We start from the raw sequence: 14,910 nt of genomic DNA on the forward strand, positions 1-14,910 counted from the left end.
TGGAAAAATTCTAGACAGAATTTCTAGGCAGAGGACAAATTTCAGACAGGTTATCTGCACTGAGTAATGATTAACGAGTATGCTGTGTATTAACAATGAAAACCTGAGATAAATAAATTGTAATGAGATTTTTGATGATTTTGATTGATTGATTGACTGAATCTTTATTTTCGAACTGGGAAAGCTTCATGAAGAGCTTAATCCTGGCAGTTTCGCATACTTGTAGAGGCTTTGAATCACTGACGCAGACCCGATCACCGAGATTGACAGAGTGAAGTTTCCGATTGTTGAAGTCTTGTTGCAAGGGAATTATTTCATCCATTAGATGCCGCTGAATGAAGAGCAGTCCTTAACGTGCGTAGCTCAAGCGCACACCCCGAGAGTCGAACCAGCGCCGCTTGATCTTGAAGCTTTTTCGTTACAGAAGTCACGCGCAAACCAACCGAGCTATCGGGGCGGATTTTGCTACGAGAAAGGCTAAACAAATTTTTTTAAATTAATCTAAGTATTTTTAATAATAATAGTTCATTTCTTGTGTGGTTTAAATTGGAATATTTAGTTTGAAAATATCTGGTAATATCTATGCATTACGTGATCACTGATCACTATTGTTGTCGAGTAGCTTAATATTTCACAAAATGTTTAGGCTACAAGTAGGCTACAGTAAATTGCAAAGTTTGGTTATCTTCAAATGGTTAATTTCAACACTTGCGTGAATATTTCTCCATCGCTTATACCATTCATTATGGTATAACTGCTTGGCGGTTTTTCACATCCTTATAGGGACTCTAAATAGCTGATAGCTACACACCGGGTCACTTGTAAACAATTCCCCTTCATCAGACGATATGGAAGGAAAAGTTGTTCTTTTAAAAGTGCTTTGTTCAAAGCTCACTTCTAAAGTTGCATTATATCATTATTGCTTGGTTTTGGTGTTTCTGCAGGGTCACCAGTTTATTCACAAGAGATAGCCTCCAAGCGACTTCAGCCTTCTGTCTAGAGGTTTATGTAGGCTACAGGGAATTAGTCACGGGAGGGTCTTGGGAGGCAATCGCCCCCAAAATTTGATCTTGCCTTCTCAAAAAATAGATTTTTTAATAATATTTCAACATTTTAATGACGTACTAGCCTACATGTTGAACGACGTTTCATAATTGTTTGAATGCATTTAGTAGCTAATTTTTTAAGCAAACTCTTTATTTATTTAAGCATTCATATTTGGCCTCCTAAACAGTTGTTTTTACCCCCTTAAAGTTTTCTTTCTAGCTATGTCACTGCTTGGGTACGATGTCTAAGTCATCGATTTTCATAGAACATGGTTACAAACACTGGCCTCATGCTAGCATGCGCATTTTCTTTTTAGTGGCATTTTTACCCATACAATAGCCTATTGTGTAACAACTGGCCTTTATGGCGATTAATCGGAATCCACGCATTCTAATTGACTTACCTCACGCATTGTTATTTTTGGTCCACTTACGAACGCACCCATGAAGCGTTCTTTTATGTCGGCATGTTCCTGCTTTGTCGGTTCCTGAGGCAACATAGCTAGTTTAAATCCTGTGTAATGTAGACTAACAAATAGTTGCATTATTTATCATCTACGATGGTAAACATAGCCGTAGGAGATGCGGGGCAGAGATTTTCCGCTGAAAAAATAAACCACAGACATATACAACCAAGCAACCACACGGCATTTAACATCATCCATTAAAATTGAACATAAACTATAAGCTACAAACGTTTTCGGCCATACACACGTTAGCCCTTATCAAGTAACAAAAAAATATCTGCTTATTATATCTACACTGAAAATGAATAACTGATCTAAACACTGAATTGAAAAAACGAAATGCAAAATGAAACGGCATAGCATAGGAGAAAGGCACATCACATGGCGTTTAAATTACACGAGGCAAAGACGCATCATATGACGTATCAAGAAAAGACGTTGAGTAAATAAGAAGCACCTGAGGCAAACAACTGTGTATTGAGGCGAGGATTGTATGATTTTATTAGCAATTCTCGCCTCAATACACAGTTGTTTGCCTCAGGTGCTTCTTATTTACTCAACGTCTTTTCTTGATACGTCATGTGATGCGTCTTTGCCTCGTGTAATTTAAACGCCATGTGATGTGCCTTTCTCCTATGCTATGCCGTTTCATTATGCATTTCGTTTTTTCAATTCAGTGTTTAGATCAGTTATTCATTTTCAGTGTAGATATGATAAGCAGATATTTTTTTGTTACTTGATAAGGGCTAACGTGTGTATGGCCGAAAACGTTTGTAGCTTATAGTTTATGTTCAATTTTAATGGATTATGTTAAATGCCGTGTGGTTGCTTGGTTGTATATGTCTGTGGTTGAAGAAAGTGACCTCTTTACCAAAATTGTATGAAAAAATAAACGTCGTAAATTTGGGGAAAATGTCGTTATTTGGGCAAATCAATCCTATCATGATGTTTCGACATCGCACCAGTTTACAAACTTTACATAATTGTTATCATTTATGAGATACATTGATATTTTTCAATCAATGTAAAATGCATTATCATCGATTTTGGAAACTAGCCTATTGCATGTGGTATCGCAATTTGTGCAGAATGATAAGTTTCGATTCAACATTTGCAAAAAGTAAGTGTAGGCTAGTGCTACATTTCTTGACGGGATTCAAATGCATGCTGGGAACTAGTAACTTTTTGAGTTTTTTGCTTTTTTCTCTATATCCTATACCGGTTACTAATGCACATATTAATAAAATCATTTGGGCATTTTGCCATGAGTTTTTCAACATTTTACCAGTTTAGAAACTTTGTAGCCTATGGTGTTGTATTCTGAAGTAGCCTACATTAACATTTTTCTTAAAATGTAAAATGTAGCCTCAATTTTTGAAGCTTTTGTATTAGGTAGCCTATCGCAATTTAGGTTGAATTTTTGACTGATCGAAAGAACATTGACTATGATTTCCCTGTAAAATACTAAAAGTAGTTTTGTTCAGTGGTGCAAGTTTGACACAAAAAGGATTTAATTTGATGGCTTATTTACGGTAGTTGAGACACAAACAGGTTTATGAATGTAGATTAAAGGTAAGTCAGCCTTGTTGTGGAAGGGAAGGTAATTTGATACACCCCCCTGACAGAAATGCACAAAAAATATTAGTCGAAAATATACTCTCATTAAGTGGAAGATCTGTGAAAATAATGCCAAGCTTACAAAAATGACACCATGCAGTTAATTCGTGCTTTTGTGGCATAAAATTGGAAAAGTGTGTTTTTTGAGTATTTTTGTAAAGTTTTTAACTCATGATTATCTTCGTCTGAAAAATTGAAGAAAAGTTCTACAAAGATGAAACCAAACTCATTTGACAGTTCATTGATAAGACGAAGAGTGAAGAAGTTTTTAAAAAGTGTGTAAGGGTTCAGACTTTCATATCAGCCTAAAATCAATAATTTGTTTCACGTAATTTTCAGTTAACAAGCAGAAATGTATTAAATTACCTTCCCTTTCCCTACCTCAGTGGAGAGTTTTGTTGCCTGTGTTTTTGTACACTGCCAAGTAGATGACTGTGGACTTGTTAGACCTGGGGTCGGGAACCCATGGCTCGCGAACATGGCTACTCGCGAACCATAGCTTGCTCTTCCTGACCGCATGTGGCTCACAGAAACGTTTATCTTAATTTTTCATTACAAGTTAAAAGTACGCTCAGAATGCACCAAATTAAATGCACTGTTTTCAAGATTTTCTGGGGGAGGTCTCCCAAACCATCTGCTGCTTTTCTGGTCTTCAGTAAACACGTAGCCCCACTTTTACAACGCATCACCTGCCACTACATGTTAGTTGTATCAAGTGTTGAAGCATTATATGGTACTTACGGAAATATACTTCCAAACATATAGCTTTCATGGCTCTCTTACCTAAAAAGGTTCCTGCCCCCTGTAGACTATACACCACCTCAGAGATTGTGAGCAATGTTGCGTTTTTGAAACGATATTTGCAAAGGCAAAAGTTACGCAAAATATTTCGCCTCCCCAAAATATTTTACTCTTCTACGGCTTTGATGATAAACGACCAAAATTAGACGATTTGGTGGATGTTAGCTTAACAGGTAGATGTTAGTTTAACAGCATAAAACGCTAATAGATTTCAATAAGCCTCTAAAGAAGCCGCCGTGACGGTGGCAAAAGCCTTAATAAATGAGTAGGCTACTGTATGCAAGGTTTCAAGCCTGGCTTATATTATTTACTTGTTATAAAACAATAAGGTCGTAAATGTCTTGTCATTCAATGGAAATACTTAAAAATCTGACAAGAAAGAGTAAGTCAGTAAGACAAATACGAACAATCTCAGTTTTACTTGATCAACGCATCAACGGATCATAAATCTGCATATCATAACCGCAATTTTGAATTTTGCTAAAACTTTTCTCAAAGCAGCGGAAACATTCAGCCATTGGCAAACTCAGCCATTGGCAAGCTCAGCCATTGGCAAACTCAGCCATGAACAACAACAAAGTTGTCAAATAAGGTGGGGATTTTTAATTTTCTCGCATGTTCTGCATTTACTGCACAAAACTTAAAACTGGTTGTGTAGAATCCGCTTGAAGAATTGCCCCTTTTTTGACACTTCGTATTGCTCTCTGCTGCCGCCACTAAAACATAACAATCTCTGGCGTGCAGAATCTGTTGAATCTCTTTTTGTGTGAACTACCCTAGCATGAGGGTGTGCTAAAGTTCACTGCATGGCCTCTTCGACTCCCAGCGTGGCTTCTCTCAAAAGGTTTGTGCTAACTATGTTTATTTATTTTGCAGCACTTAACCTTAATGTTTAAAAATCAGATAACCAGATATAACAGACTTAAAGCATTTGGACAATTGAACTAAGCTCTGAACATTGACTTGCAAGTAATCTGTGGCATATGAAACTCTGGATTGGAGTTGCCATTTTTCCCCTCTCTTTTTCTTCTGAGCTAGCCTGGGTTGTTTTTTTTTGTTAGCTCAGTTAGTTGTAGTATTTGGGTGGGTTGGGCCTTCTTGATCATAACTTGGGAGCATTTGGTTTGGCACTCACATGTGCTATTGTCGGCTACCCCACAAAGTACATTTCCATTTTTTATTTGTATTGTAACTGTCTGCATTTTTAGTGTTATTTGTTTGTGCTTTATTCATTAAATAGAATCACGTTGATATTGGTGTCAACATCATTTTTAAACAAGGTAATTGTTTGGTAAACTAACTCTAGTTCATTGGCTGAACTCTTGTGTGTAGTTGGTTTAATTGGCTTTTCTTTGGAAATATTGAACATTTAATTTGTTGCCTTTGCTACTGTTGCCTAACTCTGGTTCATTGGTTGAACCATTTTGGTGTGGTTAGTCACAATAACTTGATAAGGTGTTTGGTTGTTTTTGGTACGGTATGTATGTTAACTTGTGATTAAGTCGCCTTGGTAAACACGGTGGTGTTTATAGACTTATTCTAGTGTATTGGTTGCACTGTTGGTGTTAAAGTTAATTTGCCTCATTGTTAAGTACGTTTGGGTTGTTTTGTTCAAGTATCAGTAGTTGTGATAACTTGGCATCTGTGTTTAAGTAAATTTTCGGTAAGTTTTGGTACATTGTAATTATATAAGTATGCATACTCGAAAAAGTATAGGGACAAATGTTAAGCAAAATGTAGCTAGTGAAGAGGGCTACCAGGCAGAAAAGCTGCACAGCTTAAAAAAGACACGGCAGTCTCACTTGGGTCTTCTCACTAGAAGAGAAAGAGATGTCTTGGGTGCCTTAGCTGATGGGATTGGTGTGGATCAAGTGAAACAATTTCGAAGTGAGTACAATAAAGCGTACCAGTCGTGTATAGGGGCATGTTCGCAATACATGCTTGCAATCCCTGTCAAGCAAGAATACCTTGTTGAATTGGAAGATGCTCGCCAGCGATGGGATGAAGTACAGAAGCGCAAAGATAAAATGGATGCCCGCCTTTCTGGGCAAACTAGTCCTAAAATGCCAAGCTCGTCGAGTAATGCCCAAACCTTCCGCCAGTCTTCTGTAGCACCAGCCACTATTGGACAAGTTGTGCAACCTGGAGTGGCTGTCAAACAAAACATACGTGAGAGGGCAATTCGTGTAGCTAGGGAGGCTGCAAATGACTATAATAAGCAAAAAGAAGAGGAGAGGTCTGCTGGTTATCGCCTTCAGTACAGGTCGGAAATGTACCCTCCTCGGCCACCGCCCCCTTCTCAGTCCAGTGATCATTTTCAAAATAGTGAACAGGGTGAGACAGGCAGTCATTATGTAACATACGATAAAGTAGGCCCTTCAGAGCCGTCACTAAATAGGACCAGAGTAGAGGAACGTAGGCCTGGCCGTTTGACTCCCTCCGGTCATACTATGGAACATTCTCCGGTGGAACCTGTTCGCTTAAGCCCGCCTGCTTTCAATTCAATTCCTTCTGTTGGAATTAGATCAACTCAAGACGAAAATTGGACATCCATTTCTCAAGACAGAAGACCTCGTGAACCTGACATCAATGGACTTGTTGACGCCCTGTACACTATGACTACTTCCATAAATCGGAACCAATCCAGCATGGAACCGTTTGATGGTGCCCCAGAAGACTATCGGCGTTTCATCCGGCATTTTGAAGCATACACCATTCGGGGAGTTATTGATGCAGCGACGAAACTTGACAAGTTGATTTCTTCCTGTGTTGGTGAAGCAAGAGAAAGCATTGCAGACTGCATCCTCAGCTCTTCTCCAGATTTGGGCTACCTGGAAGCAAGGCGAATTTTGGAAAGCTCTTATGGTCAAATGCACAGCATTGTAAGTGCCTATACTAGAAAGTTAACTGAGGGAGCTCCCATCAAACCTAATGATGCAGAGAGTATTGTTAAGTTAGCTAGGGACATGCGTAGCTGTGAGATTGCTTGCAGTGACTTTCCCAATTCAGGTCTAGACACACAACAAGTCATTGGCTCCATATTTGGTCGACTCCCTATCTATATGCAAGACAAGTTTGTGTCTTCTGTCAGCCATCAATTGGAAAGAGGACAAGCTGTGACCTTTTCTCAGCTCTCTCAGTTTGTTCAGAGGAAGGCCCAGGCAGATAGAAGTTTCCTTGGACAGCTCGTTGGAAGAAGAAAAGAAAAGGCATCAAGTACTGTCGCACCCACTGCTAGACAACCACGTAGAGTTTCAACATTCTTGAATCAAACTGTCGTAGCGCAGAATGCAGAGGCTGGTCAATCGAAGGGAGTCGGAGATTCTACGATGTGTTTGGCTTGCAAAGGTGCACATCAAGTCTGGAATTGCCAAACCTTCAAAGACAAGTCTGGACCTGATAGGTGGAAGCTAATTTGGTCCAGCAAGCATTGTCTTAATTGTCTTGGAAACCATTTTGTCAGAAGGTGCCCTTCGTCCAGGACATGCCAAATTTGTAGACAGAAGCACCACACCTTGCTACATCAGTCTAGCCAGGATGGACGTAGAAATCATAGCCCAAGCTCGAATGCCAAGAGTCCCCATGGGGCCGGTGTTGTGTCCAATGCAGCACCAGAGAAGAAAGTGTGTAGTACCACCACTTTGCAACACTCTAGACATGGTGAGGTGAGACTTAAGGTAGTCCCAGTGGCTGTGTGGGGATCTGACTCTCAGAAATGTGTGAACACGTATGCATTTCTGGACGAAGGTTCAAACTCCACTTTGTGCACCATGAGTTTGATGAAGAAGCTTGGAAGCAGCGGCAAGAGAGTTGGGTATTCCCTTTCAACTGTAAATGGGACAACCCAACAAGAAGGATTCAAGCTCAAACTGTCAGCAAGGGGCATTAGAGAACAAAAGGTCATCCCTTTAGCTGATGTGTTAGCAGTACCAAGCTTGCCAGACTTGGAAAGCAGCATCCCCTCCAACGACATTGTAGAGCGTCATGCCCATCTTCATGGTCTGGACTTTCCTATGTTGGACCAAAGGAAAATTGATATCTTAATTGGTGCAGATGTCCAGGCAGCGCACATTGCTACAGAGTTCCGTCAAGGCAGAAGTAATGAGCCAGTAGCATGTCGGTCAGGATTAGGTTGGGCATTAGTTGGTCCCACTGGCGTTGAAAATCCAGAATCTATGGTGCACCTAAACTTTGTTAGGAGTGAAAATGTCTTGCTCCATCAACAAATGGAGCAAATGTATAACACAGATTTTAAAGATGCTGGTGTAGTCGAAGTAGCGCCATCAGTTGAAGACAAAGAAGCTCTAGCCATAATGGAGGATTCGGTGTTAAAGGTTGATGGACACTATGAAATTGCCTTGCCCTGGAAGAATGGCCATGTAAATCTTCCATACAATAGATCGCTTGCTGAGAAAAGACTGAACCAGCTGAGACACAGGTTTTTAAAGGACAATGACTTGTTTGAGCTTTACAAGGAAAAGATCCGGGAATATGTAGAAAATGGTCATGCCCGTCCAGTACCAAATGATTTACTTTCTCCCTCATCCAAAACTTGGTACATACCCCACCATTCCACTGGAGGGAAATTTAGAGTGGTTTTTGACTGTGCCGCAAAGTTCAAAGGAACTTCCCTGAATGAAAATCTGCTTCAAGGCCCAGACTTGACTAGCAATTTGGTTGGAGTTCTCCTTCGGTTCAGGCAGCAGCCAGTTGTAGTAGTTGCAGATATTAAAAGTATGTTCCATCAGGTGAGGGTGAAGCCAGATGACTGTGACAGCTTGCGTTTTTTGTGGTGGCCTAATAATGATCTTTCTTTACCTCCTCAAGACTACCAAATGTTGGTACATCTATTTGGTGCAACATCCTCCCCTAGTTGCTGTGGCTTTGCACTCAGAAAGGTGGCAGAAGACAATGAGTTAGGGGCCAGCCAAGAGGCAGTGGATGCCATAAAAGGTAATTTTTATGTTGATGACTTCCTCAAATCCTTTGAGACATCTGAGGATGCTAAAAGAGTTGTTCTGGAAATTAAAGACTTACTGCAGCAAAGTGGTTTTGTGCTTACTAAATTCATTAGTAACTCGGAAGAAGTGGTGGAGTCTTTGCCTGATGAGTGTGTGGTGAAACCTTCTTTAGATCTACATCTAGACGAGGGTCCTGTTGAGCGTACCTTAGGAGTGCAGTGGAACACACTTTATGACAATTTTGGAGTGAAGATCAATGTGCAACAAAAGCCAGTGACACGCCGTGGCATTTTATCAATGGTCAGCCAGGTCTACGATCCTTTGGGATTTGTGCAGCCATTCTTGTTGCCTGCAAAACGTATCATGCAGGATTTATGCATCAGTGGCCTGGGTTGGGATGATCCAATACCTGAAATTAAAGCCTTAGCTTGGCAAGAGTGGGTAAGATGTTTGCCAGCACTGCAAGACTTGAAAGTAAGTCGGTGTTTTCGTCCAGCACAGTTCAAACCTATTGTGACAGAATTGCATTGTTTCTGTGATGCAAGTAATATCGGTTATGGCGCAGTTGTGTACTTGAGGATGGTGGACAAGAGTGGAAATGTGCATTGTGCCTTTGTCATGGGGAAGTCACGAGTGACTCCAGTGAAGCCCATGACTGTTCCGAGGTTAGAGCTGTCAGCTGCGGTGATTGGTGTCAATTTGGTTCGCTCAGTGAAAAATGAGCTTGATTTGAAGATTGATAGGACTTTCTTTTGGACTGACTCCACATCTGTACTACAGTACATTAGGAACACTGCTAGAAGGTTTCAAGTTTTTGTGGCAAACAGGGTTGCAGCAATTCATGCTGGGTCAGAACCATCACAGTGGCATCACGTTAGAACCAAAGAAAACCCAGCAGATATTGCGTCTCGTGGTCTTGGTCCAGACAAGCTTTCCAAAGCTGACCTGTGGTTTAAAGGACCAGACTTCTTGCAACTCAGTGACGAGCTTTGGCCAGCCGGTCCTGAAACTTTGGTTCCTTTACCTGAAGATGACCCTGAGATCAAAAACATGTACCGAGTGAATGCAACTGAAACTGAGGAACCTATTGGAGGGTCCCCTCTCAATCGCTTGTTAAACTATTTCTCTTCGTTTGTTCGTCTAAAGAGGGCAGTTGCTTGGATATTGCGATTTCGGCGATACCTGAGGTCAAAGACTGAGCTTCCCAATCAATCAGGTGCATCTGTAAATCTCAAGGGCGACTTATCGGTATCTGAGTTAGAAACTGCCACAATTGAGATTGTGAAGGCAGTGCAAAAAGAAGCATTTCCTTTGGAGATGAGTTCGCTCCAGAATTGTAATGAGTTTGGTGTGGGTGGATCCCAAACTGTGTTGAAAACTTCCTCTGTTAAAAGGCTGTCCCCTGTGGTGGTTCATGGTGTGCTTAGAGTTGGTGGCAGATTGCACAAGTCCCCTGTCTCTCAGGATGTTAAACACCCTGTTATTTTGCCTAGTAAGCACCATGTTACGAATTTAATTATTGAGTTTTACCACCAACGTGAGGGTCACATGGGTGCCCTACACACACTTGCTGCCAGTAGAGAATTATTTTGGATTGTTCGTGGTCACTCTGTAGTTCGACGTGTTTTGCACGCTTGTAGAAAGTGTCGTCTTCGAAACGTTGTTGCTGGTGAGCAGATTATGGCGCCATTGCCTGAGTTTCGTGTTACTCCAGGGAAGCCGGCATTTGCATGTGTGGGTGTCGACTACATGGGTCCAATTATGGTTAAGTTAGGTCGTAGCTGGGTAAAACGTTATGGTTGCATTTTTTCGTGCATGGCCACCCGTGCCATTCACATAGAGATTTCACATTCCCTTTCCACCCATTCATTCCTGCTGGCATATCAACGATTCACCAACCGTCGAGGAACACCAGAGAAGATCGTGTCCGATAACGGTACAAACTTTGTCGGTGCGGCCAGAGAACTAAAAGAAGGAATACAACGATGGAATAACAGCATCATCCACAAGAAGTTCAGTCAACACGGTACGCAGTGGAGTTTTAATCCGCCCGGTGCTAGTCACCAAGGAGGTGTCTGGGAGCGTATGATTCGTACCGTCCGCAAGATTATGCTCTCGCTGACTGAAGAACGTTCACTAGATGACGAGAGCCTCATCACATTCATGACCGAGGTCGAGCGCATCATCAATAATCGTCCTTTGACCTCAGTTACTTCTGATCCTGACGACCTGGAAGCTTTGACTCCAAGCTCGTTGTTGACCGGACGATTGGCTGCATCTCTACCTACCGATGTATTTATCGAAGCAGACGGCTACCGTCGTTCGTGGCGTCTGGCAAATTGGTTAGCTGACCAGTTTTGGAGTAGGTGGCTGAAAGACTATTTGCCTACTCTTCAAGTTCGGCAAAAGTGGTTGCAACCCAAGCGCAACTTGCAGGTTGGGGACATTGTACTTGTGAAAGACGAGTGCTTGAAAAGGGGTATGTGGCCCAAAGCCCGAGTAGAGGAGGTATTTCCCGGGTCAGACGGTCATGTTCGAACAGTACGAGTAAAGACCGCGGCATCGTCATACAATAGGGACATCCGCAAACTTTGCCTATTGGAGGCATCGGATTGATCAGGACATTTGTTGAAATCATGCCTTTTGTGTCGACACTCCTGTGTTAGACCTTTCGACAACAACGGAATGAAAAGGACATTTATTTGAAAACCATGCCTTTCGTGTAAACCTTCATAGTCTCGACCTTTCGACGACGGAATGCACAGGACATTTGTTTATAATTACTGTATTATTTGTGTGTACTCTTATGATTCAGACTTTCGGCCTTCGACGAGCGACGGAATCAACAGAACATTTGTCTGAATCAGAACTTTTGAACTTGCTTGCCTTCTATTTTTTTTTGTGTTTTTTACTATGTCACATGCCGCATCAAGTTTATTGCTGCAATTGTATCTACTCGTTGTAGGGGTAGCCTTCACATTTTAAATTTTATCGTTTATCTAACCATTCCTCTTTGTGCTCATCGAGCTGTTCTCAGTCCTACTTGTCACTGCTGGGGTCGGCCATTGTGTTGTGTCAAGCGTCTTAATATGAATATAATCTGTTTGGTACAGTTATATTGGGGCCGGTGTAGAATCCGCTTGAAGAATTGCCCCTTTTTTGACACTTCGTATTGCTCTCTGCTGCCGCCACTAAAACATAACAATCTCTGGCGTGCAGAATCTGTTGAATCTCTTTTTGTGTGAACTACCCTAGCATGAGGGTGTGCTAAAGTTCACTGCATGGCCTCTTCGACTCCCAGCGTGGCTTCTCTCAAAAGGTTTGTGCTAACTATGTTTATTTATTTTGCAGCACTTAACCTTAATGTTTAAAAATCAGATAACCAGATATAACAGACTTAAAGCATTTGGACAATTGAACTAAGCTCTGAACATTGACTTGCAAGTAATCTGTGGCATATGAAACTCTGGATTGGAGTTGCCATTTTTCCCCTCTCTTTTTCTTCTGAGCTAGCCTGGGTTGTTTTTTTTTGTTAGCTCAGTTAGTTGTAGTATTTGGGTGGGTTGGGCCTTCTTGATCATAACTTGGGAGCATTTGGTTTGGCACTCACATGTGCTATTGTCGGCTACCCCACAAAGTACATTTCCATTTTTTATTTGTATTGTAACTGTCTGCATTTTTAGTGTTATTTGTTTGTGCTTTATTCATTAAATAGAATCACGTTGATATTGGTGTCAACAGGTTGACTAACTTACAGTCGTGAAATCAGTAAACACTAAATTTTAGACTACCGTACGGTAAACGTCCATTTTACCTTTTTCAACATATCTTTTGCATATTCGTAAAAGAAAGCATCCAACTCCTTTCGCTCAATTGTTCCACTGTCTACAAAAGAAAAACAACATTAAAAACTGAAAAAGTCTATTGTAGGATATATTTCGGCTATGCCATTCGCCTTAGATTTCTGTTTAAAAATAACATTCTTTCACTTGCTTAGACTTAGCTACAGTAAATTTAGCCTAATGTGCTTTCAGAAACAGTAGGCTTAGGCGGCTAGGCCTATGTGTTTGTGGACTCTTTTTGTAACTGATTTGACCTTTTTGTTTCATTGATTTATTATAAATAATTTTTTTTGGAGCTTTTACTCTAATCACTTTTTTATCAGAAAACTTCGAACAACAAAACAATGTTATGGTAACTTTCCAAGAATTATAACGCGACATTAGCTAAAAAGAAAACTTTAGAGGGACAAACGTCATTCAAAATGAATTATAATGGTATTCAAACGTTGTAATAGTATTAAAACATATTTTTTGGGTGGGAAAGATAATATTTGGGCGGGTGATTGCTCCCTTAAGTAGGCTACCTCCCGTGGCTGCGTCCCTGTTATAACGTCGCTGTAAACATTCCTTTTTTCACAGCAGCTGAAACCAACTTTTTTGTTCAAATACCTTTGGCAACATGGGAAATTATGTAGAAAACAATGTTGAGAAGGAGCGATCTTCCTGGCGGCAGCATTACCTGACTACTCACTATAGAACAGCGAGCATTGTGTTTCGCTAACCATACCGGTGTAGCCTCCACACTAGCCATCAAGATTTTTCCAAAAACATGTGTTTCTCGGCAGTCGAGTGTAGCAGAAACTCAGCGATAGACACGTGTTTCGCCCATGAGGCTGGGCTCATCAGTACCGCACCACTAGTTCCTGCCACACAGTTCTCAACCGCTGCTTTTGAGACCAGCTTTAACTAACATTGAGCCACAGGTAGACTTGCTTTGTAGCAGAAGGCAGTCACACCCATCACTGAATAAATGTGTTTGCTTTTTTGTTTTGTTTCCGGTAAGCTGCCGTAGGCTTCGTTGTTATAGTCAGAAATAAATAAAAACCAACCGAATTGAGAACGGTAAATTATTTTTGGTTTTCGTTAGATTTAATTTTAAGCTTTTCAATAAATATTACAAATGTATATTTTGCACTGTTCGTCGTTTTCATCGTAAGGGGCCGCGAAACATTTTAGAAGATTAAAAGGGGTCGCGAGCAAAAAAGTTTGAGAAGCCCTGGGCTAGGCTACTTCACATATTGAAAGGAGCACAGGCTATCTGACTATAAAGTATCTTTAATCTGAAAATACTTGTTATATAGATTAGCTTTGCCTACTTACCATTCAAATCAAATTGTTTCCAAATTTTAGCAAATTGTGTTGCAGTGATATCTTCCATCATAAGGAAATAAGCTTTAGGCTACTTGATATTAAACTTACGTTTTTTGTCTCTAAGTGACATTGAACTCAAATTAAAGTAAGTAGGACTGAAGGTCTGCCGGCTCGACAGCAAACCATAAGGTACCGCTACACCTTGCTTTACCTTGGTTAGCCATCTGGTAGGAATTTGAACAAACAATAGGCCTACCGGTATTCATTTCACAAAAAAAAAAAAACGATAAAGCGTTCCACTGAGGACTAGTCACAAAATTTTTTAAACAACATTTAATACGTAGGCTATCGTGTCCAACCCCTCCGCCGAAACAAAAAAAGAAGCACCTTCTCTGTAGCCTAATGAACTGAAATATCACTTCCAATTTCACAGCTTATTAGAGTAACGCCTAGAACATCACACAACTAAGAGCCATGTCCATTGAGCCTGTCTTTGTCATGAGTTACCAAGGGGGATGGGGGGGGGGGACTTATATACCAGTCTCAGGTATACAAGTTCTCTCATTTTCGCAAACCATCATTTTTTCCCGATTAGTTTTCTTTTTTCAATTTCTCTTTCGCCTGAGTTGTGTGATGTTCTAGGTTTTTCTGCTTATTAGGCTATCTCAGTCAGCGTTTCTTAAACTATTTTACTTCAGTCTTCAGGGCGCACCTGTAGACCTCTGAAAATGTGATGGCGAACCGGGCGAGCAAACTAACATTATTTTTGGGTACTGTAGGCTATAGGCCTACCGGTATTTTTGTTGAGTTGCTTGCAAGTTTTTATCACATAGGCCTCATAGATGCATTTTATTTTTTAATAAAG

At 40.8% G+C, this 14,910-nt stretch overlaps 1 protein-coding gene across 2 annotated transcripts in view; it reads right to left on the reverse strand.

Annotated features, from left to right (window-relative positions):
• The window catches only part of LOC145772214 (secretagogin-like), a 29,379-nt gene extending 15,218 nt beyond the window's left edge, over window positions 1–14,161 (reverse strand). Inside the window, exons 1-3 of one of the 2 annotated variants that reach the window (XM_082584065.1) lie at window positions 14,055–14,161; window positions 12,707–12,777; window positions 1,451–1,534 (exon numbers count right to left, since the gene is read on the reverse strand). In XM_082584065.1, the coding sequence (XP_082440191.1) occupies window positions 1,451–1,534; window positions 12,707–12,777; window positions 14,055–14,115 (216 nt within the window). In that variant the 5' untranslated portion in view covers window positions 14,116–14,161. Of the gene's footprint in view, window positions 1–1,450; window positions 1,535–12,706; window positions 12,778–14,050 lie in introns of both variants that reach the window. The other variant, XM_082584064.1, reaches the window with a different exon arrangement.
• Window positions 14,162–14,910: the final 749 nt, after the last annotated feature.

Source organism: Aplidium turbinatum, chromosome 6 (assembly GCF_918807975.1).
Source record: "Aplidium turbinatum chromosome 6, kaAplTurb1.1, whole genome shotgun sequence".
NCBI classification, from domain to species: domain Eukaryota; kingdom Metazoa; phylum Chordata; class Ascidiacea; order Aplousobranchia; family Polyclinidae; genus Aplidium; species Aplidium turbinatum.